This window comes from Phoca vitulina, unplaced genomic scaffold (genome assembly GCF_004348235.1).
Source record: "Phoca vitulina isolate PV1807 unplaced genomic scaffold, GSC_HSeal_1.0 scaffold4, whole genome shotgun sequence".
In the NCBI taxonomy this organism is placed as follows: Eukaryota; Metazoa; Chordata; class Mammalia; order Carnivora; family Phocidae; genus Phoca; species Phoca vitulina.
Genome location: NW_022589707.1, coordinates 55,168,196 through 55,194,967, shown reverse-complemented (window position 1 = coordinate 55,194,967; position 26,772 = coordinate 55,168,196). Strand labels below are relative to the sequence as shown.

Genomic DNA, 26,772 nt, shown 5'->3' with positions numbered 1-26,772 from the left:
GGATGGGATACTGAAGAGAGAAATAATCTGTGACTAATGACTTAAGTGTAGTCCAGTGTGTGACCATAATTCACGGACATATTTTAATGTTCTGGGAGAAAAAATAATCTATGCTAAACTTGTATTCATTCAAGTTTCTCCATAGCAGATTTCTGCTACTGTTACTAGCTGATCACACCTTATTTAGAACAAACAGAGGTAAATATCTCCATTATGAGATTGTTTTTCCTGAAATTTTCCATTATTTTCTCAAAACCTCCATTTATAGAATTCTAGGTACAGAATCCTATTTCCTGATCATTGTGTGGACAGAAGAACTTGCTGAAAGATTTGGAGACGTTTAATGGCTTTTTCTTCTAATGTCTTGGAGTTAAAAAATAAAATACAACCTAGAACACAGAGGCAATAGCTAAAAGCATGATTTGTGGATAGCTTTGAACCGCAGCATCAAAACTACTTATCCCTACAAATGAGCTATTGTTGTAATGAGTTACTTGGATCCAGGCCCACTCAGATTTTCTGGCCCATTTAGTTATATTTGCCTATCTCAGATCTTATTCTAATTCTAGTTAAAGTTCTCTATTTAATCCTTTATAATTATTTTTCAATTTCTCCCTATACTTTGTCAGGATCAGGTCTACCTCATGAATACTTACTTAATTCACCCAACAAATGTTAATTGAGCATCTAACTATATGGCAGGCACGTCCTGTACACCTGGGGTGCTTAGGATTTAGTAGACAACAACACAGACAAAGGTATTTGCTTTCCTATAGTTGGCATTCTCATAAAGGGAGTGGGGAAACAGAAGATGAACCAGAAGCTTAATAACTAATAACTGACACAGTATGGTATAAGGCAAAAAGTGCTATGAAAAAAGAGGGGCGCCTGGGTGGCTCAGTCAGTTAAGCATCTGCCTTCAGCTCAGGTCATGATCCTAGGGTCCTGGGATCGAGCCCCGCATCAGACTCCCTGCTCAGCGGGGAGTCTGCTTCTCCCTCGCCCTCTGCCTCTCCCCACCGTTTGTGCTCTCTCTCTCTCTCTCTCTCTAATAAATAAAATCTTTTTTTAAAAAATTAAAAAATAGAGTGCTATGAAAAAAGTAAAAAAGGAGAGCACGGTTCTGGGAGTATATGTGTGGGAGGTGGGATGCAATTTTAAATGGGAGGGTCCCATCTAGCCTCTTCGAGAGAGAAATATTTGAGACAAGACTGAAAGGAGGGGACAGAGTTAGCCAAGCAAATGTCTGTGGAAAAGCATTCCAGGACACCAAAGGAAGCGGGTGTGACTAGAGTGAAAGGAGCAAGAGGTAGTGGAGTTGGAGATGGGGTCCGGCCGACAAGAGATAGGGCAAGGAGATTGACTTTTACCGGGAGTGAACTGCAGCCTTGATGCAGGGCTTTGAGCAGAAGAATGACTCAGCCTGATTTAAGATTTAAAAGACTGCTCTGCTTCTGTGTGCAGAATCAATTGTGGGAGTGACATGGGACACAGGGATATCTATTAGGAAGCTATTGCAATAATTCAGGCAAGAGATCATGGTCCAGACCAGGAGGTGAAAATGGAGATGAAGTGGTCAGATAAATATTGAAGGGAGAGCCAGAAGAATCTCCTGACAAGTCAGTCTTGAGAGTGAAAGAGAGAACCAGAAATGACCCAAAAGATTTTGGGCAAAGCAACCAATGCCCAGCCCTGGGTGGTCACTGCATTGTTTCTCCTTCTTCTTGACCACTTAAACTGTGAGCACTCTATTCTCTCACACTGCTCGCTCAGAAGATCAGGGACCTGTGCTCTATACATTTCAATGGACAGAAATCCCCTCCATTCCTTTCCCCTGCACTCCAATTCTTGCCCCACTCTATTCCACCTCCAATTAATCTACCCATTCCTGCAGCTGCCAGCTGAATCTGCAGGTGTGGTCTAAATGTCTGGTTTGACATTTAAACAACAGAGTTTCTGCCACTTCTAGTATCTCCCTTTAGGCAATAACATGAGGGCTGCTAATGTTCACCTCACTTACGGTAAGACACATGAAATCCGTGTTAAGACTCCTTGAAAAAAAATAGCAGTAACATTTCTGGGATTTTTTAAAGTCTAGCATGTATTTCTTAAAAACAAACATAAAAGGTCAAACATGAATGAGTCACAACATCATCTGTTGGAAAATGTAATCAATGTAGCCTTAAAGATTTCTGGAATGTGACAAAGTTACTGGTTTCTGAGTCGGTGGAACAGAAATCATGATTTTTATGATCCATGCTTAACCTTACGACAGTAACTTTCTGATTTTCAGGGCATGCAACAATTACTGGTAGGGATGGGGGATGAGGACAGGGTTTTGTTTTGTTTTTGACAAGGGTTGTTTTAAGGAAGCAGACTCTTAGGTATCATCCCCAGATATTCCAATTCACTACATTTGGATTGGAACATAGAAATAACCTAGTAATAATGCATTTTCAACAAGGACTTCAATGATTCTGATGGAAGTAACGCTTGTACCACCCTTCTAGAAACATAGCTATGCAGGATTGGAGCTGAAGTTAATCACAAAATGCCATAGCACCATGGCAATAAATGCTTACTTTTTAGAAAATGTTATACACATTCCCAAACAGAGCTGCACACACTTTGGTAAAGAATTGCTTGCTATTGTTTTTGGCCATAAGAATATCAAGAATTATTCCTTCAGTGGTATTTTATTTTTCCTATTGGTGACATATTTCTTCCTGGACATTTTTCTAAGCCTATATCCACATTTGTATTTATAGCAGCATATAAACTGAGTTTGGATACTTTCCCCAAGCATACATTATATTCTTCTTAAATAAAACTGCTTAGAAGAATGATACTGGAGGTTCAAAAACATCTGTCATTGTAATCTCAAACTTCACTAGGAAATCTGTCTGGGGGTTTGATATTGGTGACCTCCCCAATTCACATTTGTGGGCTGATAAAACTGCGTCTTAGGGAAAAGGGTTAAACCGTGGGAGAACAAGAGGGGGGGTGGGACTGACTGGGAAAGATCCTTAAAGCAGGTTAACTTGTATATTTTAGATATTAACCCCTTATTAAATACGTAGTTTGCAAATATCCTCTCCCATTCTGTAGGTTGCCTTTTCATTTTGCTGAAGGTTCCTTCTGCCACACAGAAGCATCCTAGTTTGATGTAGTCCTGCTCGTTTATTTTTTGCTTTTGTTGCCTCTGCTTTTAGTGTCAAATCCAAAAAATCATCACCAAGAGCCATTTCAAGGAGTTAGCCCCCCTGTTTTGGGTTTCTAGGAGTTTTATGGTTTCCGGTCTTAACATTAAAGTCTTTAATTCATTTTGAGCTGAATTTTTACTAGTTATTAATGAGCCCTTCTTACATTTTATCTCACAGGTTTCAACTCTTTAATTTCAGCTTTATGTCTTTTACATTTATGTTTTTGCCGACTTCTAGCCTACTACAGTCACCTCAAATCTTAATTCATTTTATCCTTTTTCATTTTAATTTTTTATTTTAATGGAATTTTAAGTATCGTATTTATTACCTCATTACTTTTTCTCTAAATCTTTTTTTGCAACTTAAAAACTCTACTCCTAATCTCTCCTACTATTATTTTTAAGTTTCTTGTTCTCATATATTTCAGACTTTTTTCCTCTAGACAGCAAAAATGAGAGAACCTATAGTAATGTATGTGGGGGTAAGGTCTTCTTTCACTTTGCTGACTTTCTGTTTATTCCCAGACCATCTCTGAGTGTTTTCAGAAAATGTAATGGACTTTTTTTCACATTACGCATCACTCAAAGTTTACTTGGAGAGCTACTTGTTTTAAAATTCATTGAGTCTGACATGGAGAATCACTGAATGTGGAGGAAAAACATGTCAGCATTACAACCTAAGCAAGGAGAGACTGTAGGCAAAGGGGTGGGGGAGGGTTTTAAGCTTCTGGATTCACCTTGAAGAGAAACCAGGTGGCATACAACCTGAAAAGAACTTTTGAGAGGATATTTACGAACGGATCCAAAACTAGATATCTGGTCTCACATGTATTTAGCTTGGTTCTTCTGTTCTCATGCCCAGATAATTTCTGTCTCTGTTCTTGATGGATTCATCAAAGGACCCTCTTGGCTGAGGCTTTTCTCAGCTCCTTTCTCAGGTCAGAGGAGAGTTTCCCTATGGGCTCAGCTGCATTTCAGTTGGGAAACCACATTGATTTGTGAAGACTGATATGAGATCAGCTGACATCAAATAGATCTGAGAACACAAATATAAGAAAGGGAAGAAGCTGGTCTTTCCTCAAGGCTATGGGTTTTCATTTTACTGGATAAAGCTCTTTGGACCTGAGGAAATGGGGGAGGCTCCACAGATCCTTAACTTATCACCCAAATGGAAATTGGGATGTAATTCTGGAGGAAGGTAGAGAACTGGGCCTGAAGGCACTCACTCAGTTCTCAAGGTCTAAGTTATAATTGTGAGAATATTTTTCCCTCACAGAACTATTATTGAATTGTACACTTCTTGTTGAAAAAAAATTTATTCTAAATCATAGGCCTTATTTTATATTTTAGATAATATTGACTGAGACCTTAATATATGCCTGGCATGGTTCTAAGTGCAGTACATGGATTCTTTCATTTAAAATTTTGACAAGTTTTATTACTCCCATTTTATAGAGAAGGGAACAGGTTCACAAAGAGGTTAAATAATCTGTTCAGTATCACATGGCTCAGGCATTCTATCTTCACAACCTATACTCTAAACTACTTGGTAATCAATTCTCTTGGCTTTTATTTTTCTGAAGATGTTAATTTGTCATGCCTAGGGTTGACAAATATATTCACCAGCTATAGAGATCTGACAGTTGTTTTCCAGCAAAGACATTGTTTGTTTTATGGCCTAATCATTGTCTCCAATGAGATTTCAACACCCATTCGTTATCTTTATTCACATGCATGCATCATGTGTTTTTTTGTTTTGCTGCTTTAAAAATACTCCCTCTTAATTTACAACAATATGAGCATAATGTATTTTTGCTGTTATTATCTTTGTCTTTATCCCGCTTGGGGTTTGCTGAGCTTCTTAAATCTGTAACTTGTTGGTTTCTCTTTCAATAAATTTGAGAAATTTTGGGTCATTATTTCTTCAAATAGGTTTTCTGTTAGATTAGACTTTCTCTTCTAATATCATTAATACCTTAATATTATTTCACCAGTCACTGAGCCCGTTCACCTTTTCTACCCTTAGTCTCCTTCCTCCTTGTTCTTCAGATCTGATAACTTCTAGTGATCTGTCTTCAAGTTCATTTAGCCTTGCTTTTGCAACCTCCAATTGTTAAGCTAAGGCAATAAATTTATTATAGTTTTTTATATCATTGTTCTATATTTTTATGTCTATCTCCTCAAAATTCCATCTATTCACGTCCCAAGACAGTCTTATCCTTTAAATCCTTCAATGTATGTATAACAGTTTCTTAAAGTCCTTGCTTGCTAATTCTAACATCTGGGTCATCTTAAGGTATTTTTCTACTGACTGCTTTTTTTCTTGATAATGGGTCTCTTTATTCTACTTTTTTGTACATGAGGTAACTTTTTAATCACCGGACTTCATGAATGGCATGTTGTAGAGTCTGGATTATGTCATCTTCCTTTTTATTTTTTTTCTATTTTACACCTTCCTTTATAAGTTTTGTTCTGTCACACAGTTACATTGCTAAAAAATCCTCTTTATCCTTACAGGTTTGGTTTCATTTGGATTAAAGCTTGTTTGGTTCAGATTTGAACTTGTTTGTAACAGTGTGGTCCTTACTCTGAAGCCATGGTCTTTTAGGGCCTGAGGTGCTTAGCGAAAATTCTTCACCCTTGTGGGGCTGGGCATCTCCCAGAATGGCACTACCCGTACTGTCACTTTTCGGCCCCTCTCTTGCAGCACAGGTCTTCTGCTAGACTTTACAGAGTCTAATTCTGCACCTGTGCAGCCCAGCCCTGGGCCAAGGACCTATGATGTATCCCCAGACTCCCAGACTCTGCCCAACTCCCTCCGATGTAGAATCCCCTTCTCTCTACCTGCCCTGAAATTTCCAGTCATTTCAGCAGTCCAGAAATTAGATGCTGGACTTCTTGGTTCAACAAGACTTGATACCACGCTTGCTTTCATTTCTCCTTCTCTGTGTCAGGGAAGAGTCTCCAGTAGAAGACCAGGGTGATTGATTACCTCACAACTGTGATCACAGTCTACTACTGCTTGCTGTTTCATGTCTAAAAATAGTTGCTTTGCATATTTTGTTCAATTTTATAGTTATTCTTATTGAGAGAGTTCCAGTTATTTGATTATGGCTGGAAGCAAAAGCCTAACAATATGTTTGGTTTTCTAAAGATTTAAAGTATTTACTTAGGCTTATTATTTACAGGTTTTGTGATGTATTTCTAAATACACATCTTAGAATTTTCATCTCTCTGGCTATTAGAAGAAGAAATTTTATTAGAGTAACAGTAGTTGGTAATCATATGTATCAACTCTTGGGAGTCATTACCAAGTCCATTTATTCATTTATTTGGTGAACACTTGTTATATATTGCCTATTTTGTGAGTGATATTTTTTCCCCTAAGTAGCTTTAAGGGATTTATATTAACAGATCTATTCAAAAGATCATGCAGCTTGAACTATTCAGATATATGCACTCTGATGTTGTTTTAAAAACGTTTATTTATTTTGCCATTACAAGCGTGGGTGCAGGGGAGATAAGCATACCTGAGTGTTATGATCCAATATGTCAAATAGAAAGATGAATATATGAGATTGCTCCTCAGAGGAGAATTTTGGGTTAGATATATAAATTTGGGAAGGTAAATACCCTGGAGATCCAAATAACATCACTTCCCAGTCATTGTTTCTCACGTCACCCTATTTTAATCCTCTGCATAGTACTTATTGCTACCTGATAATTTCTTGTTTATTTATTTTATTTCTTTGCTTATAGTCTCTTTCCATAAAATATAAACTCTGTGACAGAAGGAATCTTGTCTGTGTTATTCATTTCTCAATTTTTAGCATTTAAACAGTGTTTATACATAAAAGGCACTCAGTAAATATTGGTCTAATAAATGCATGATTTTCTTCCATATAAAATTGAAACACAGGCATTTTCATACATGTGTAGTTTTATTATCATTAAATAGGAATAACCTTAATAGACCATTGGCTCTGAGGCCTAACTGCTATTTAAAAAAAAAAAAAAAAAAAAAGAAGGCACACATTCTAAAACCAGTATCATTTAGAGAGGAGTTCACTTTTTGCCCAGCATTAAACTGGGTTACAATGAATATCCCTAACTCAATGGCACAACAGCTGAGATCACAAATTCAGGAGCAAGACATTTTGATCCACAATCCTGATTATGATATTTACTAGCTACACGTCTTGGTAAAATCATTTAATTTCTCTGTACCTCAACATTATATAAATATAGTACTTACTTCATAGACTTGCACTGAGGGCCTAATAAGCAAATAAATATAAAAGAGAACAATGTCTCACATAATTTTCATACGATATTATCATTATTACTTCAAGTTAGCTCATTGAACTCCATAGATTTATTCTTGGGAATCATTTTATCTTGAAGACGATACTGGAAAGGTAAATTGCTTCTTCTAACAGATGGCATTTTTGTTGAAGGTAGATCTCCCTTGCATGTGTTTTAGATTTTTGCTATAGCTTATAAGGTATGGAATAGTTTTACGACCTTTGATTTTCCTTTATGTGTGCCTAAAGTTTTTCTTTGCCCTGCATCTAGACTCATCCTTCTGTTCAAAGTGGGATAATATTTTATTCAAGTTTATGACTTTGTCAAGCCTTTCAATTTTCCTTTAAGGATGCTAATCCTATCCTCACCTAGATGATGACTAGAAAATGGGTCTCTGCATTTAACTGCACCTAAATAGAAACCAGAAGAGCAGTACTCCAGATCCTTGTGTCAGTGGATAGAAGGGAACTCTCTGCCTCTCAATATCTATCAAAGCCCTAAGGCAGGTTGCCTGAGGGAATAGCTGTGCATCCATTCATTTAGATATTCTCAACTCTATCCCTGGGTTATCTCACTTAGCAGAGACCTATAAATCTGTACTATATCACATCAACCCCCACTGATTTGCCTTTCCTGAGTTATACTTCCATATTTAAACTAATGGCCTACACTGAGGAAAACTGCTTTAAGAAAAAGCTTCTGTATAAAATTCATTGTGGTGTTTCTTGTAAAAATGTTAATGAGGGTGTAATTTAATATAGTTACAGTGTCCTCTTTATGAGGGCCTACTGGTGAATTTTCTTTCTGACAACACAGAAATTGTTGTGTTTTTCCTTTGCAAATGCTTTCTATTGTCCAATGGACACTGTGAATTTCCCAATTAATGTAGCATTCCTCTTTGCATGGGCTAATATAAGCTTAGAGCCAAAACCTGTGGTCCTACTTTAAGAGAATCACAGGATCTTATGGCATGTTTTGTACATTTTCTTTATTATATTCATTACTGGCATTCACCTACTAGCATTTTTCTTTTGTCCCACATTACTCATCCCTTTATCCCTAAAATCACTTTATCTCCTTTTATTGTTATGCACTTACATAAAACAATGTGGGGCATAGGTAAGTATTAAAAAATAACATCACTAATGCAGGAGATTTCTTTTCTAACTATGCATAGAATAAAAGCTACTTGATGAATTCAAGTCACTCCCAAACCATCAATATGAGTTATTTTCCCATAAAGAGTATCTACTATGGGGAAATCTACATATTTTTATAGAAGACAATCATTGCTCTCTCTAAAGCATACTACATACAGCACAAATGCATATTGTTCATGTGAAAACACTGACTATAATTCATAGCCAGTAGCTGCAGGCTTGATTCTGACAGTGGAAAGTCTGGGACAAAGAGTAGATCACACCAGGTGACGATACAAAACCATAAAGGCACTTATTCAGTTGAACCATATGAAATTGCCACTAGACCTCAGATCTTGACCTACAAAGATAGCAATTTCATATGATTCAATATAACACTGGTTCAAATAACCATTGACAAGAATCAGCATTGACCTTATAGAACCATCTCAGGAATAAACTTTGAGATGATTCCTAAAAAGGCTTAAATTATGTTTAGTTTTCCTTCAATTTTCTGTTATGAGAGGCAGGTCTCTATGGCATTTTATTTATTTTTGTAATAGAGATAACATCAGATAATATAATCCGCTTACTTCTGTGATTTTGATAAAGTTGTAGACAGTGATTGTACCCAGACATTTACTCTGAAGCAAATTCAAAGGCCTATTACTGGAGTTTAGATTCTGAAGTAAAAAAAACAAAAACAAAAAAACAAAAAAACAACCAACCAACCAATCAACCAAACAAACAAAAAAATGGCTTTGAGTCCATCCTCTATCACTTACTATCTTAGTTGGTCTAGGAAAATTATTCTCCAATTATCCATTTAGTCATGTATTGATGGAAAGATATTATCACAACGTGTTAGTTCCTTTTCTTACCCCTTTGCTACGGATATATATTTGGAAGACAGTGAGAAATTGATCAACAGCTTTCTGAGTGAAAAACAGGATTTTATTTCAAAGTACTTCTAGAAATTTCTCAGGAATTAGGTACTTAATTGATCGAAGACTTTCTAATCAGACTTAGCTGAGGACATGTAAAACAATGACTTTTCTGAAAATTCTTTTTTCTCTATCTCCATATTATTGTTAATATTATTTGGACAAGAAGAGGTAAGTTCTCCATGGCATAATGCTGCCTGATCAGTGTGGTTTTAGATGCCTAGAAATCCTGTGTAATATAAGGGGCAGATGGACCAGGGTGGCCTTCTCAGGTTGAGCAATGGTGAAAGTGTTCTTTTTAGAGCAATCAAACAATCCCAGGGTTCCTGCGAGCATTTCCTTCAGAATCCTTGAGCAATGGAGTGCTGCTTAAACTTGTCAAGGATTCAGCATCACAAAGCAAGGGAAGCTGTAATTATTCTGCCTCTCATAACTCTAGCAATAAAATTAGTTATATTTCATTTTAGTTTGGACTAATACAAATAAAGTCTACTCTTTCCAAGAAAGGAGCAATTTCATATATAATGTAAGTACACCGCAGGATCTTGGGACATATCGTAAAGAGACTCCATGAATTATACATCCTCTGTCATGTTTCTCAACTAGCAAGGCTGGTATACCATTAGGCCTTTACTACATGTAAAAGGTTTAGAGCAAAACTATTTAAAATATCCCTCCCTTTTCTTCAAATTAACCAGAAAAGTAAAGACATAAGCAAAAGCAATGAATATTCATTATGGCAAATAATAAGTGCAAGGCCTTATGCTAGGATGTGTTTTATATATGTTCTCATTAGGCCTCTGCAGAGGACAGGAAAACAAAGGAGGAAAAGAATGAAGTTGGTGAGACATAGAGATGACTCTGAAATGAAACTCTGTGAATCAGACACCAGGGAAGTCAAGATCCTCTGACTGAAGGGTTTTCTCTGTCTTAAAATATTTCTAAAAGACCCAATCAGCCAAATGTACCCAGACCTCTGGTAAGAATGATGGATATTAATGCTAAAATTTAGGAGGGGAAAAACACAATGCCCCCCTCAGAAGCTTGAAATATTGGGGGGTTGGCATAAATATTGATGAGAGAATTGTAAAATAATAGAATTATATGTAATCAAGTGGTAAATTGCGAACTATAGTATGAGAAGGCTTTCAGCTTTGGGTGAAGAGAGATCACTGAGGCCCTATGGTGTGAAAAAGATTATTCGAAATAGGAGGAGATGTTTGGATAGTTTGGGGACAATGGCTGAAGGGCTTTTACTGCAGAAAGTAGAGGAGCATCAAGAAAAAAAATGACAGAGATGACAACTGGTCTCTGTTGCAACAGATAGGTAATCCTTAGCTTAGAGACTGTCCTTGTGCATAGGCAGATAGAGCCCAAACTCTGACACTGAGAACACGTAGCTTTGTTAAATATAAAAGATGTGAAATTGTAAAGAAGTACATCAAAGGCATATAATTACAAGAACATGGATGGCTACTCTGAATTCTTGAATTATGTTCAATATATAATTTTTTTAAAAAATGACTTCACTCCATGGGAGGTATTTTTAGTGGATTCCAGTTTAATAATATAACAATGCGGATTGTGTATTTCGAGTGTATTTTTGTGGGCAATAAATGGTGAAACCTTTCCAAGATGAATCTGTTGTCATGGCTTCCTTTTCCCACTGCTATCCTCCCTGGTTTATATCCCTTTTTATTGCCCATTGCTTTTAGAAGGAATAAATATTAATGAGTTCCACAGTGTAGTTTGTACTCCTGTTAACACTGGTGAGAGTAGCTACTCCCTATTGAGCAATCATCAGCAAGGCAGGCAACAGTCAGCCACAAACCATTTCTTTTACATTCTTAGAGAGCAGGAGTGTGCCTCTGGAAAAAAATGCTATTCATTCACCAGTGCGCATCCCTGAGTGCTAGTTTCAAAATTCCTCCTGGTGCTATCATTCATCTACAACGGACTCAGAGAAGTAAGTGCTTAAGGATTACAAAAAGCATATGTACTACAGTCACTTGAAAGTGTCAGGTTATGTGACATTTTATCCACCATCTTTCTTTCATTAATGGAAGGTCTTTCACGAATAGCCATGGCTTCGTTCCATCTGGGGTTACAGGTATGAAGTAAGATGAAACAGTATCTGAGAGTGTTAGGTGTTCTTCCTCTCCAATTTCCTAGCTTAACTACTAGCAAGGTTTAGTGGGTTTGCCGCTCAGGAAGCTAAAACTAGGCTTGATGAGTGAAAATAAGACCGGTGTTAGAATTAAAAGTTCTACTTCACTTTGGAGGACATATAGTGACTTTTCCCAGGCACCCCAGCCTCCCTGGTCTGACCTCCAGAAAGGTGGAAAACCCGTTTTCTGGACATGCATATGCCTTTGTTTCTGTGTCTCATCTTAAGGCAGTGATTCTCTTTGGATCTAATAGAGGCCAAAAATCTATGTTAGAATTTGGGACAGATGTGTGGAGAAGCCCAGGAAGCTTAAGGTTCAGGGCCCTTCTCATGCACAGTCCCCTTCTGAGAAGACTCTGGCAGAGATCTTAGTGATTTTGTATTGGGAATTTTGCTTTTTTTAAAAATTTTTTTATAATAATAAGGGTCCCTTAGATTATATAAGCTTTGAGGATTAGAAAACCTGGAGCTTCCCTACCCCAGTCCCAGTCTCTCCTATAGTTTTGGAAAGGCTTTTAAAAGGTCTCTCATGAGTTTTCTGATAAAATCAACTCCTGATTATAATTACAATGGTGCTTTTATAAAAGAGATTCCTAAACCCATTCCAGACTTACAGAATCACAATCTCAGTGTATAACATTTGAGAATTTCTGCATTTTCTTAAAGCATCCAGGTGATACTTAAACTACATTCTGAGGCTATATACTTTCCAGAAAAATAATTCACCCAGTGAATAGGGTGAAGGTCCTTTATTAAGGATGGACCACGGTTGCAGTGCTCTTTCAGGGCTTAAATGAAGAATCTCAAACTGTAGAAGTCTGTAGAAGTCTCTTCATGTCAGCCTTGTGAAGGGTCAGTTTTGAAACCCCAGTAAATAAAACTATACTTACAACGTTACAATTAGGCTATAAGCTCCCTGAGGACAGAGATCAAGTCGGCTTTTTTTAAACATTCTATCTTCAACATCTAAATCAGTGATGCAACTTAATAATTATTCAGTAAGTATTTATTGACTGAATGAAGGAATATCAAGTGGGATATCCAAATTTGTAGTACTTCATCAGATTGTGATTGATGTTGAGAAGAATAACACTTTGGAGAACTGACACAGAATGAGTTTAACATTAAGTCACTGATTCCAACTGTTTGTTTCCCACATTAAGCATTTAATCTTTGCAGCAACCAAATAATTAACATAGTGTCTTAATAAATTCAATCAATATTGTCACTGTTATCATCATCGTTATTTCTATTATTTTCTTGTAGACTGGGCATTTGGGACTTAAGTTTAGGTATTTTAAGGATTTCATTAGACTTCACGCTGCTGGAGAAATTCTATTGTTTCTAGCCTATCAACATCTCTTTGTGTCATAAAGATTATTTCCCAATATTTTATTCTTGTTAGCATAATATTACTCACATGTTTTATCAGCATAACATCTATGACTTTGTTTAAGACACCACCATAGGTAATAAATTTTATCCTCTCCAGGTAATAATTCCTTTGACATGATCACCTTTGCCTAGGTAACAATGCCCATGTCATGCATCTTTCCCATTAGCAAATTGGGAAAAACGAATGACAGAAAGGGAGAAAGGTTTGAAACACAGGTACTCATGAACTTTCAGATGTTTCTCTCCTTCAATTTTGAAAGTTTGCAATCACATTCATGCTTCATTGAACAATATCACTTTAGCAACATAATTTTTATTGAGTTTTATGTTTCTGGAGATTATCCTTCACTCTAAAAATACTAGAGAACATTCTGGACATTTTTGATTATCCAAGAAAATTTTCTGGATAATAAAATTATCCATTTAATCGATAAAACCATTCAATCTTCTGAATAGCTTTGGCATTGCATACATATATAATTTAAGTCAATCTCACATTATTTCCTGGAGAAAATAAAAATTTCAGCTGCACTTTATATGTACAGATTGCATTATTGCCTGGGAAATGTGTGTTTATACATTAGCCAGCAATGATGAACATGTGGACTGATTAGTCCACACTCTTAGTTGATCACTGTGAACACTTTATAATATAGTTGGCTGGTCTCATAGATGCAGTAATAATTAAAACAAAATAATTTTCTGAAATAACCTTTGACTCTGACATATAGAAGTCCTATTTCTAGATTTTTTGTATTCTTTATTTGGTCTTAATTAGATCATCTGTAAGAAAAAAAATGAGTTTTCTCTTATTCAACATCTTATTTTTATTGAATTGATTGAACTTTATTTAGTCCCTTTTATTTCATTTGTTGGACTGGAGAATATATATATAGCTTATAATCTATGATTATATAATTATAATATTATTAATTATATTTTTACTTTGATAATTATTCTTACATTTTTAAAATGCATAATGACTTAATAAAAAATAAGGGTGCTCAATATCTCTATCCTTTCCCCAAAAATATACTCTTTATCATTTCCTTCTGTCATAGATTACTATTGTTCATCAACTGTACAGTGTTTTAGTCATGTGTTAATATTGCTTCATCATATCTATACTTATTTAGATCACCCAGATGTTTATCAAATTCTTTGGACATCTTGAATTCTTCTGTTTCTGGTTTCAATTTCCTTCATCTTAAGCATTATCATTTAGGAGCTCTTTCACTGAGGGCTTAATACAGGTAAAACCCTTTCACTTTTGTCTTAATTTTGTCCATAGTTTTTCATGGTAGGTAGCTGGATAAATAAGTCTAAGTTGACATTTATTTCCTCTCAGTACTTTCAGTGTATCATTTTTGTTATTTTGCTTTTTTTGCAGCTTTTGAGAATTTCACTATAAATTTATTAATTTCTTTTTAGTTAATTTCTGTCCTTTTCTTTATTCCTTTTGCTTTGTCCTTATATAGTTGATGAACTGAAATCTCACTACACTGTATCTAAGCATGCATTTATTATTATACTGCTCGGAAATTCTTCCTTGATTTTGTACATTCTTGGCTTTCATCAAATCTAGAAAATTCTCTCATCTTTTCTATACATTCTCTTATTCGTTTAATTCTGCATGCCTTACTTCACTTTTATTCTTAACTCCTATCTTCAATGTTGCATTTTGAATAATTTCCTTACATTTGTCTTGAGCTTATTCATAACTGTTGAGCTCAGTCTGTCTAATCCACCCATTTATTTATTTCCAGTAAAAGCACTTTTCAGTGCTAGAACTTCTTTTTCTTTCTTTCTTTCTTTCTTTTTTTTTAAAATCTGGTCTTTTTTGATTGTGATTCATTATATTTAATGTTTTAACTTTTCCCTTTACATCTTTAGTAAGTTCTAGCATATATATTTTATGGTCTCTGAAAATATGGAAATATTTCCAATATTTCCAATGTTGCGAGTCTAACCTTAATGCTTGTTAGGTATTTTAAATCCTGTCTAAAATGGATTATTTTTCCTCATGTAGTTTTCAGTTTTGATGGTGGTGTTTATCTGGGGAAACGCTGTGGCTTAAGTTAAGGTATGCCTATCTTCAGAGTTTTTGCTTTTCCTTACGTCAGGCAATCTGATAGTACTATTGGCCTGATGCCATTTCTTATATTAATTTCTCAGCTTTGTGGTCCTGGACTCATTGAAGTACCATAAATTTGAAACTTAACTAACTAGTAGCGAGTACAGGCCCATAGTTGGAATTCTTAGGAGAGGTTTGTTCAGACTGAGGTTGAGGCTGACCTGTTTCCTCGTCCTCTATAGGTAAATTGAGTTTCTCTCTACTCATTTGTTGGTGTGATAACCCTTTAAGGTTGATGAAATAAAGCAGTATTTCTGCTTGTACTCTTTTTTTTTTTGGCCAGAAGTTTTATGTCATACCCCTTATTGGCATCCTGCCCCTTACATCCCCATAATGAGTAACTCTCCCCCTGGATGCACCATTACTGCCTGAGGGCAAACACTGAAAGCTCAACCCTCTTGGTTTGTTTTGGGAAATCATTTAGTTAATCAAGACCTCAGTTCTGTACTTAAAAGCATTTAAAATAATACTGTATCCTGCCTGTCTAGATGTTGTGTAAGGGATGATTTTCAGCTATTCTAATCTGCCATATTACTGGAAATGGAACAGAAGAATCATTTAATAGGTATTTTTAGGCAAATAAAGTTAAATAATGCGCATAAGGACACAAGGCCAAGCAGAAATGAAAATGAGGTTTCCTGATTATCTGTCTAGAGTTCTTTTGAAAGTAGCCTTAACATGAAAATCCAAAAGAGGTTTTTAAGCTATTATGTAACTAGAAAAGAGAAATAAGATAGATAAAACATGTTCTCTTAAATAAGTGGCCCAATTGAAGCATAGTGCCTGAATTTTGGCTTTCTTCATTTGACCTAACAACTATATCGTGTTTCCTGTATTCAAAGTCAGAGGTGTGAATAAATGTTTATTTAGGGATGAAGGGTGTGTGTGAATATAGCCCCTTGCTGAAATAAAGAATTTTTTAAATGCATTTGAAATGTTCAAGAAATAATTTTCAGACAAAAAAAATTACAGCATTTTATAAAGGGGAGAGTAAATATGTCAAACAATAAATGTTTATTAAATGTCGACTAAGTCAAAGGTATTATAAGCCCTTTTTCATGTCTTCCAAGACAGCTTCCAAGCTGTCTCATTTTATTTATTTATATATATCTTCTTTTGATTGCTTTTTTGGTTGAGTACTTTTTGATATCTCATTAGTAAACTCTTCCTCTACTAAAAATTCGAAGTTACCTTGAGGGTAGACCACTGACCAGCTTAATCTAATTCCCAGCATGTTAAGTTTTTATTAGCTTCTTTCCCAGCAGCTGACACCTCTTGGCATCTCACTTTCTATTTTGTAATCTACTCATCACAAATTTCACAGGGTTAACAGTCTTTCTCTCCCACAAAATACCCTGAGAAGTAATTTCCAAGAAAAATCCCTTTTTCAGGGATTTCCTATGTTTTTATTCTATAATTGTATCACAGTGCTTTTTACATCCCACTGCATCCTTGTAGGCTGTCTCCAAAAGTTAGCCATGGTGTGATTTAGTTCCTTTTTCCTTTACCTTATTAAGATTAGTAGAGCACAGAGTGGTGTACTTAGAAATACGATAAATTGTGAAAAGTGTTCATACTTTCATTAATTTATCTCAACAAGTGTTCATAACCAAATTATATATATCTGTACATATAATTATGGTATCCTAGTGACATTTTTAAGTCGGTAAATTTAAAAGTCCTTTTATGTTTTTCTATAATTTACAGCTATATAATGATGCTATAGAAAGTCAAGAAACAGGAAAGCACTTCTATCTCAGGGGTCAGATTTGATACATTTCTAGAAAAGTAGAAAGTAAAAGTAAAGTACTATCTTTCTTAGATGGTTTAAGGATTATATCAGGAAATGTACAGAGAATCTCTGATACACATTTCTGTTTTAAATGGCACGTAAAATGTTCTCACCTACCTGTTATTTCAAAAGTGATGGATAGGAAAGGTGCAGCACTAGACTTCGACGTACTCTGATATTTATTTTCTGAAATAACAGGGAAACAGCACCATAAGCATAGCCTTTTTTTCTTCCCCAAAAATAGCTTTGACCAAAGTGGGCTAGTTTGTGGAAACTACAGATAAACGACTGTAATTATAAATAATTTGCATTCCATTTAGAGGTGGTGACTATTTTATCTTCCTGTTTCTTTGCAGAACATGGGAAAATAAGCACTCTTTGTTCATCTTTCTGTGTACCCATTCACAGTTCAACCATCCTTCCTTCCATCCATCTTTCCATTGATCTTCCAAACGTTCTGCTGGTTAATCTTATTATCTATCATCATATAGCCTCATTATCCAGGCTGTTTTTCTTAATAACCTCAAATCCCACAGACCTTATCCAGATTTCAGTGTGAATTTTTTGATAGGTTTTCTAGAAAAAAAATGTTCTAAAGTTTCCTAAAATATGTATCACGGAAAGTTTCATAGTGCTTTATAACCAACACTCTTGGGTCCCCTCATTTAAAAACACATTCAATCTGTATCAAAAGAAAGAATATCTTGAATTACCATAGCTAAAATCTACTTTCATTTCACTTTGAGCTCTTTAAACAATCAATTCATGTTCATGCATCCAATGATCAGCAACATTTTCATCAGCTTTCTAGCTACTGCTAACCTCCCCATGGGCAAGGCCTCTTCCTGTCATAGTCTGGTAAGGGTAGATTTCATGCCAGCATAAGCTGAACATTCTTCACAGTCTGCTGGAATTCTGATCAGCCAGCTGAACAGAAATTGTCCAGGGTTTTACTACTAACTCTTCTCAGTAGAAACTTGTCAAATCTTTCTTCTAAAGAGGTGGAAATTTTGCTCACCTGAATATTGTAGGGCAAAGGTTGTCAGGACTGGGAGGGATACCTATGGCCTGCAGCAGTACATGAATAAGATGTGGATACTCTCCAATATCAAGTAGATATATTTTTCCTATTGTCAATAGACACTGTCACCAACTTAATAAATATTCTGATGATATAAAAAAAAATATTCTGATGATATAAATCAATTGACACAGGTAGGATACGAAGTTGTAAATATAATACATTATACTTTGTGACTACCTTAATAATACATATTTTGATTTTCTGGAAATTAAATATATTAGCTCCAGGGAGGAGAATTTTTATGGTGTGGTGTGAGTCTATTAAGAGTAGTGAATACACCAATGAATGAAGTGATTTCACATGGACCTGTACTTGTACTAAGGTGGTCATTACCATTCTTCTGTGTAATGTGATGTGCCAAGAAAATAAAGGAATTTTATGTGAACTTCGTATCATTTATTTTCAGTATTTCTGTATCAGGAAATTTTATTTTGAGTTAAAGTATTTTATTTGGGGTTAAGGTATTTTTTAATATCTTGGTTACATGTGAAAACAAGACATTTATTCATAGAACACATAGTGAGACTCTACAAAAACAACAATGTAGACTTTTTTCTTCATATTAACTACAATGTGAATTGTTCTTGGGGTAGGTTGTTCATGGTTACACAATCGGGATTACTTGAGATCAGTACCTTCTTATTAGGACTGATTGAAGAAGTTATTTTGAGAACTTTTCCTCTCTTTATAAAGTAAGCTTCATTCTTTCGTATTTATTGAAGGAAAACAGAATGTGCACAATCCTCACAGCCCACAGCCTAATTATTCTCCACTTACACATATTTATAGTCTTTACATGTCACCCTTAGGATGCTGGCATATTGAATAAGTTTCCCCTTGGGAAATGTTAAGTGCTTCTGGGGGGAAATTCATATAGCCTCAGTTCTGAGAAAAAAAAAAAAAGCTGCAACTTTTAGGGAGAATTAACTGTTTTTACGAAGACTATATGGGCTTATTAGTATTCTTGGTATTTGAAATGAAAGGACACAAATTCCTATATACTTATATGATAAACATTAATTTTTGGCAAATCGATTATTTTCATATCCATGGATCTTTGCTTTGACATTCGCTTTAGTCTAACAGACACACCTTACCAATGATACTCTTTTTGTTTTCCTTTTACGCTGTGACTTTTATTTTTGGTGCTCTGCCATGCTTTGACAGACTCTATGGCAAAATGATTTAAAAAAAATACCCAGTTGCAATTCAGAATTCTGAAGGATCTTTTGAAAATAATAACCCACAGGACATAATTGACATTCAGAAACTAAAATCTGATCTACCCTAGCAATGAAATTATACTGCTCTGAAAGGACTGCTATAATAAATCCATCTAAGAGTGTTAAAAATGTAGCCATTAAAATGGCCAAAAAAATATTAATGTACTAACATTACATGTTTTATGCTACTTCCTTACAACCTCAAGATACATTAGTAGTAAAATGTATCCCTAGGCTAGATTCCTAAATGAGTTGATATGCTACGTAAAGTTAGTGGCTACAAAACAATTAAATCTTGCAAGTTGCAAATGCAGAACTTCAGTGTTTATTTTCCATGAATTGCTGCTGGTCACACGTACCACTCATTTTTTTGTGGGGGGGAGGAGGCAGAGGAGTCGGCTCTTCTTTTGTTTTTTTGAAATACCCATTTTTCTTGGTTCTTTCCCTTCTCTTCTGGCCCTCCTTCGTCAGATTTCTTCTCTGAATATTCTCATTTTGGGTCTTTATTCTTATTCTTTTCCCTTTCCAACCAACATATTTGCTAGGAAATACTACCCTGTCCTATTTACAACTTGCCAAATACAACATACTCATCTTTCTTGGCAAGATTTCTTTTTTTGTTTTTGCTTTTCTTTAACTGTGTGCTTTAATACACGCTGTCCCCTCTGCCTGCAATAAACTTCCTCTTGCATTCCTGACCCACTTACTGTATGGAATGTGTGTGTCATCACTCAACTGTAGGCCACTTCTTCTATGTTTCTGTTTCTATGATACCCCTACAGTTATTCTAAAACTCAAGTTATAATGCATTTCATACTGTATTATAACTGTTTGTGTGCCCTCATGATAACCATGAGCATTTCCTGACACAAAATTTGTACTGATATTTCCATCCTCACCACCTTGCACAATTTTTGGAACTCTTTTGGCAACTAATAGATATTTATTAAATGGTCTAATGATAAGAGCCCTGCTATCCCTCAAGTCGAGGGAAGGTAAGAAGGTCTGCTTATAACACTGTTTAAAAATATTCCTAGTTGTGGGGACTTATGAGTAACTAATTGAATACAAACTTGATCCAATAATGATTAGAATTTGAGAGTAATAGTAATATATACTAATACTTTAAGCATTGGCCATGTTGGACTCACTTATCCTTTGGCACACTTACCAAGTCTTCTCCTCAAATTGAGATTTAGACCAAAAAAAGTTCTAAGATACGTCCGCCAAGTCAGAGGGTTTAATCAAAGGGTTTTAAAAAAAGTCATGCCTTTGAGTTAATTTTTTTTTACCTGTAGTTGTATTCTCCACTTATTCCATTTAAATTCGCATTGAAAATTTCACTCAATGCCATCATTATTTTTTCGATACATTTATTTTTCAACCATATTATAAACAGCAAAAGGGGCTGCTCTTTCACAAGCAGGTTTTACATCTCATATAAGGAAACTCTGGACTTGAGAATATATACGAGCACTCTATGTGTCTATTTACAAGATGCTTTATTCTACTTTTATAATTAATTACTCCTGCTAAATTTTGACTCAGAGCTTATGGTCAGAAAATTTAGAGACTTGTCAGTAAATTGGAACTGACCAGAGACAGAACTGGATTAAGTTTTTTTTACAACCGAAATTTAAATTATCGTTCACCATAGTGGATATCAACCATTAAGTGAACAGAATTATGCTCTATTGATGTTGCAAATATCTGTATCTGTATCTCTAACTCCTCTATCTCTATCTCTATCCCCCTGCAAGGTGATTCCATGCTCAGTCTTCATGCCTAAGTCCTCAAGAAGAAGAAGACATTCTAACTGGTGTAAGGTAGTATCTCAATGTGGTTTTAATTTGAATTTCCCTGATGGCTAATGATGATGAACATTTTTTCAAAAAAAAAAAAAAGAAGAAGAAGACGACAGTTTACCTTCTTTGTCCTTGTGGGTGTTTAAGTGTGAGAGGAGGTTTTCATTGGCCTGCACACAGTATACCTCTCGTGTCTGGACCCCTCCCCCACAGAGGGCTGTCTGGTTGCCCCGCCTCTTGTCCTGCTGACTGAGCAAAGGGTCCACACGGCACTCGGTCCATTCTGTAGTTCTCCAGCCATACCTAAAGAAAGAAAATGCTGGCAGTGACAACCATGTTTATTGAGTAAAACTTCGCTCTGCTCTTCCGATATTTTTTTCTGAAGAAGATTAATCTAAAAAACACTTTCCTCTGGAATCAACCACTACATCTGTGGTGAAGATTCAGTTTCAATTTCTTCTCCTCTATCCTCAGCAGTGCTCCATTTAAAGAGGGGTTAAATTTAGGATAATCCTGTTTTAATTGCAATTACTGGAAGTTACTTATAAATATTTTATGAAAAGAGAGCATCATGCTGAAAACATAAAATTTTATGTTCAATTAAGCTGAACTCGGGCTTGCCCTTTCTGGATGCTTATAAACAAAGGAGGAGTGACTCTGGGAATGGAAAACATTCTAAATGACGATCAACCCAAACATTTGTTTTGCCTTTAATAAAATGCTTGAAAATTGCTACTTCATACTGGATCAAAATTATAATTGTGTGTTGGGATTAAAAAATATAACATAACAATTCAGACTTTTCTCTTTATTGTCAAGAATGAGTGTTTTTCTGTAGCACTGAGAATCCATGATGAGTGCCTGATGGATGTTGAAAATAGCTGATGTTTCTAATCAGTGGAACACAAGAAAGATGATCTGGGGTTCTAAATTAAAGCTCCAATCAACATTATGATGTGAAAGAAATGTCAGGGGCTTGTCAGCCCAACACGTGCTTTAAGGAGAGAGCCAGGGAACCATTTCCCGATGCCACTAAAGATAGAAAGTGATGGCATTTCTCCACCTCGAGGAAAATGGATATTCTAAAAGCACAAAGAAAATGGCTTATGTAGCACTTTGTGTCACTTTACCCAAGATGCTTCCTCAGTAATCAGATTAACAGCCAACACAGGTACAAATGGATGTGCTAATGTTCATCTCAATTAGACAAAAAAGTTAAATGGGCCTTCATATGTCTGATCTAGGTGCGTTGCTGTGTCAGTGGTAAAGTTTCATGACAGTCAAACTGACCTTCACATCCATTTTTTTCATCTTTATAAGTGGCTGAACACAGGTGCAGGACTGGGGCAGCAAGGAACAATACTCTTGACATATGTTTATAAAGGAAGTACGACATTCAGGTAAATTTAAAAAAAAAAAAAAGGATAATTAATGCCCTGAGTAAGAGGGTGGGGTGGGGGTGACAAGGAAAGTAAAATCAAACAAATCATTCATTAAGGGAGTTAAAATAAAAATTTTACTTTTTATAGAATGGAGTCCAAATGTAGGCCATCCTAGGATTACACTTTTCCTATTGTGAATTGGTCACACGTGCTAAAAAACTGCTACCCTCCAAAAAGGGAGAGAAGAAAGAGATTCAGGATATATATTTATTTTGTTAGTGGTGTTTGAATATCTCAGAAGATAAAGAATAAAACACCTAGCTTGAAGCAAAAAAGGAAGAAACTCAAAGGAGACAGAACACAGGAGATCCTGACAACTTCCTCAAGCCTATTATGTAGAGAGGAACACAGGGTCAGCAGGACAAGCAGAGAAGTTAAGAAGGAAACTCCCTGCAGTTTTCAATCCCTTGTTATATCAGGAGAGAATAGATGAGTCCAAAGTGCTGTGCAATTGAAGGTCTCATGTAAATCACCACTATCTTTGCTATTACTTGTTATTATTGTTAGAAGTGGTAGTAGTAGGATTAATTTTCCTCCTCACTGGCTCGTGAATTTCGTGTTGTATGCATGTTCTTTAAGTGTTTCTGAATATTCCAAAAAAGCTCTCAATGAAGCTTGTGTATATCTCTGAGAAACTAAGATTCTCTAAGTTGTTTTATAAATATTCTATATTCAGACTAAGCTCAAATGTATTTATTGCCAAGATAATTCACAGTAATGTCTTGGAAATATTTTTTAAGGATAAAAAGAATTAGGATATACTGCTAAATATTTCAGAACCAGCCTTATTTCATCAGAATTCAATAAACATTTATTGGGCACTTGCTATGTGCCGGGCCCTGTGATATATGCTGGGGATAAAAAACAAACAAAACAAAACAAGGTTAATAACAATCTTGTCCTCAAGTAGCTTAAAGTCTCATTATTTTGGTGTAGTAGATATTCAACAGGATTTGTTATCTATAGTACTGAATTTTAATAGGCCTTGCTCAGTAAGCAACAGGAACCTATATTTTGAAAGTTTATTTTATGTTATAGAATGGGGGTTGACAAACTATGACCCAAGAACCAAATCCAACCCGTCCACTGGTTTTATAAATAATGGTTTATTGGAACAGATCCACTCATTTGTTTATATATGATCTCCTCCTCCAATGGTACTTTTGAGTCACTGCCACAGAGACACCTGTTCCCCTCAAAGCCTAATATCCTATCTTCCCCTTTACAGAAGAAATTTATCAATCTCTATTACAGAAGATACATAAATAGAGAATCGCCACTAAAAACCCAGACTTCATGGAGAGTTGGAAATATAGCTTGCTAAAGACACGTTTATTCTGTAAAACCAGAATTCTTTAAGGACAGTGCTTGTAAAACCGCGATCTTATTTTTTCCCACTTAGGAGTCGTAAAAATCCCTATTTCTCAACCTACTCTTCAGTTAGTGTCACCTGGGTAAGCGAATGCGGGGAGACACGCAGTTTGGGGAGACGTCACAGCAGCAGAAGGCGCGGTCCTTATTTACTCACGTGGCACAGGGGGCAACTGCATCTCCTTGAGACGCACAGGGCTCTTTTTCTTCAAGTTCTGGACACTCTTTGTCGCTGCCAATAGGAAACTGCCTAATGATCCGCGTCCTGACACGAGTGCCTTTGGGGGACACCGTGTCGTGGCATGTTTTTGAGCAGGGACTCCATTCTGACCACTCTGACACCTGGCACGCTTTGGTGATCACACAGGACTGGAAGGTCGTTGGCAGCTTCTCTTGCTGGCAAAAGCTGCAAAAGAACATTGGTATTCTCATCACAGACTAATAAGCAGTTAGGAACTTTGTCTTCTACACTCCAGAGTAAAATAAGCTTGGACATTTTTATTTCTACTTGGAGGTACAATTCCAATTTCATTGAAAATATATCAACATTTATGATGTGTAAAAGCAGTTAGACTCAAAGCTAGCATTTGCATTTCCTCCTATTTTGCAAGAGATGTTAAACTATTCATAGGAAATAGAAAATAAAGGGACTAAGCAAAATTAACTGAAACCAAGTTCACCATATTGTTCATTTCACTCATTCCCGGATTTGTTTTAATTTAGAAAATGCGAAACCAAGAACTGTTAACATATAATTTTCATTGTTGAGTGATTTAAACAAACATGCCTGGCTAAATTAATACAATGCTATTTTAAATAGAAAATATAATTAAATATAAGTTTAACATTATTTTTCATATTACTTGGAAGTTTAGCTGCCACTTACAATGATAATGTATACTTATTCAAATAGATCAACTTTTCTAGTTCACACTTTAATATACAATACACATATAGGTATCTTAAAAACATCACAGACATTAGAAATATAAGTCTATTTATGTATTAAAGAATACCCTCTCAATAGATCTCCCATATTTACGTATCAGTAAAGTATTTATGTTCAAACTTGTATCTCTCTACTCCTACTTGAATTAGAGGGATGCTGGATTCTAAACTGAAACGTATACATATGAAGATGATGTTATGAATGTCAATGACTACGGCATATGCACTTCGAGTGGTTTTCCTGGAATTGGATGGCCTTGTGTTGATTCTTAGTTGAACTCTTGCCCATTCTCAATAACCAATAGTGCATGTTTACAAGACACAGGCAGCCTGTCGCCATGATAGAGCCATCTGTTCCAGTGGGAGAACACAATGATAATTCTGTCTTGTCATTCAGGTGCTATATTTAACTATGGTAATTAACCATACCAAGAGGCAGGTCCATTCTAATGCAACGACTCACATTCAATCTTCTTAATTCTACTGGCATGTGTAGGAAAATTGCATTCCTAGGAGACAATTAGAGCTCAAAGCATCAAAGTCAATTTGTCTGAGTTGAGAGGTCTGGGAAGAAGAATCATCCGAGAATTGTGGTAAAAGGGCCCTGTGAGTCAGCTCTGTTTTTCTTATAATGACAGAGAGGATCAAAACCCAATTTTTACTCAAATGGCATGTACTGAGTATTAACAATACATTAGGTACACCACTAACTATAGAGCAAAACTTCCTTTGTAATGAGTAAGTTTTCATTCTAACACTTAGGAGTTCATTCACAAAAAACAGGCAGAATAATGACCAAATCCTTACCTCTATGATGCCTCTTTACAAAATTCTCCATATTTAATTTCCTCTTAGATACATTTCTTATCTTTCATGAGACTGTCTTCATATAAACATGCGTATATTGTATATGTAATACTTCTTAAGTTCATGTTCCAAGTACAGGCAGAGGGATTGAAAATCCCTTTTAATCTTTTGTAGAGAATTTGACCGTCAGTTAACTACCTCTAGTTAGTTACCTTGGTAATCTGATAAAAGTTGGGAAGTCAACTATGTTACTACATCATATTACTTATGATAAAATGGCCCCCTTGGATAAATTCCGCCTGCACTGGGGGAGCTACAGGTACCTGGCGGACAGCCACAGCTTTGGGCTTCCCTGAATGTGGCAATTCTTAGGACAGGGCTTGTTTTTATAGGGACCCTGCAGGCTATGACCATGGGGCTGCTTCAAGAGATACCAGCTTCTGTGGATCATGAGACTTTTAAGCCAGGACAGCTCTTAGGCCTGTCTGATGTAGAGCTTTTCCTCCTTTTGAACTGTGCTGCATGGATTTCTATGAGAATTCCTACCAGATGAGGAACATCTGAAACTATGATCATGTCAAGTTCCTATTCTATATCCTTCTAAGCAGACTTGATGCCAAATGTGGTCTAGGGTAGTCACGTCTGTCTTGTGTATATGCAACCCAAGTTTAAAACCTCATTTGAGACTCCCAACAATCATTTTACATTATTATTATTTCCATTTTATAGGGAAGGAGTCTCTGAAAGGTTAGGGAACATGTTCAAGATCGTATAGCTAGTTAGTAGTAGACTGGAATTTGAACTCGGATTTTTAAAAATCAGAGCCCATTTTCTTAACCATTCTTCCCTACTTGTCACAATTTAAACCATAAATCTTGGTGTGTTCAGGCAAATGCTTTAGCTGAGGCCAATGCCAAAGTTACTGGCTAATTGTCAAACTAGTATTGCTATTTCACGGCCCCAGGATTTGTACCATCCATGTACTTTGTAAATGTGCTGCTTGTCCTAAGGAGG

At 35.8% G+C, this 26,772-nt stretch overlaps 1 protein-coding gene across 4 annotated transcripts in view; it reads right to left on the bottom strand.

Moving 5' to 3' along the window:
* Positions 1-26,772, bottom strand: part of THSD7A (thrombospondin type 1 domain containing 7A) — a 428,494-nt gene that overhangs the window by 178,195 nt on the left and 223,527 nt on the right. For 3 of the 4 annotated variants that reach the window (XM_032402031.1, XM_032402029.1, XM_032402032.1), the window contains exons 3-5: positions 24,161-24,409; positions 21,312-21,493; positions 17,196-17,264 (exon numbers count right to left, since the gene is read on the bottom strand). In XM_032402031.1, coding sequence (XP_032257922.1) covers positions 17,196-17,264; positions 21,312-21,493; positions 24,161-24,409 — 500 coding nt within the window. The remainder of the gene's footprint in view (positions 1-17,195; positions 17,265-21,311; positions 21,494-24,160; positions 24,410-26,772) is intronic. The other variant, XM_032402030.1, reaches the window with a different exon arrangement.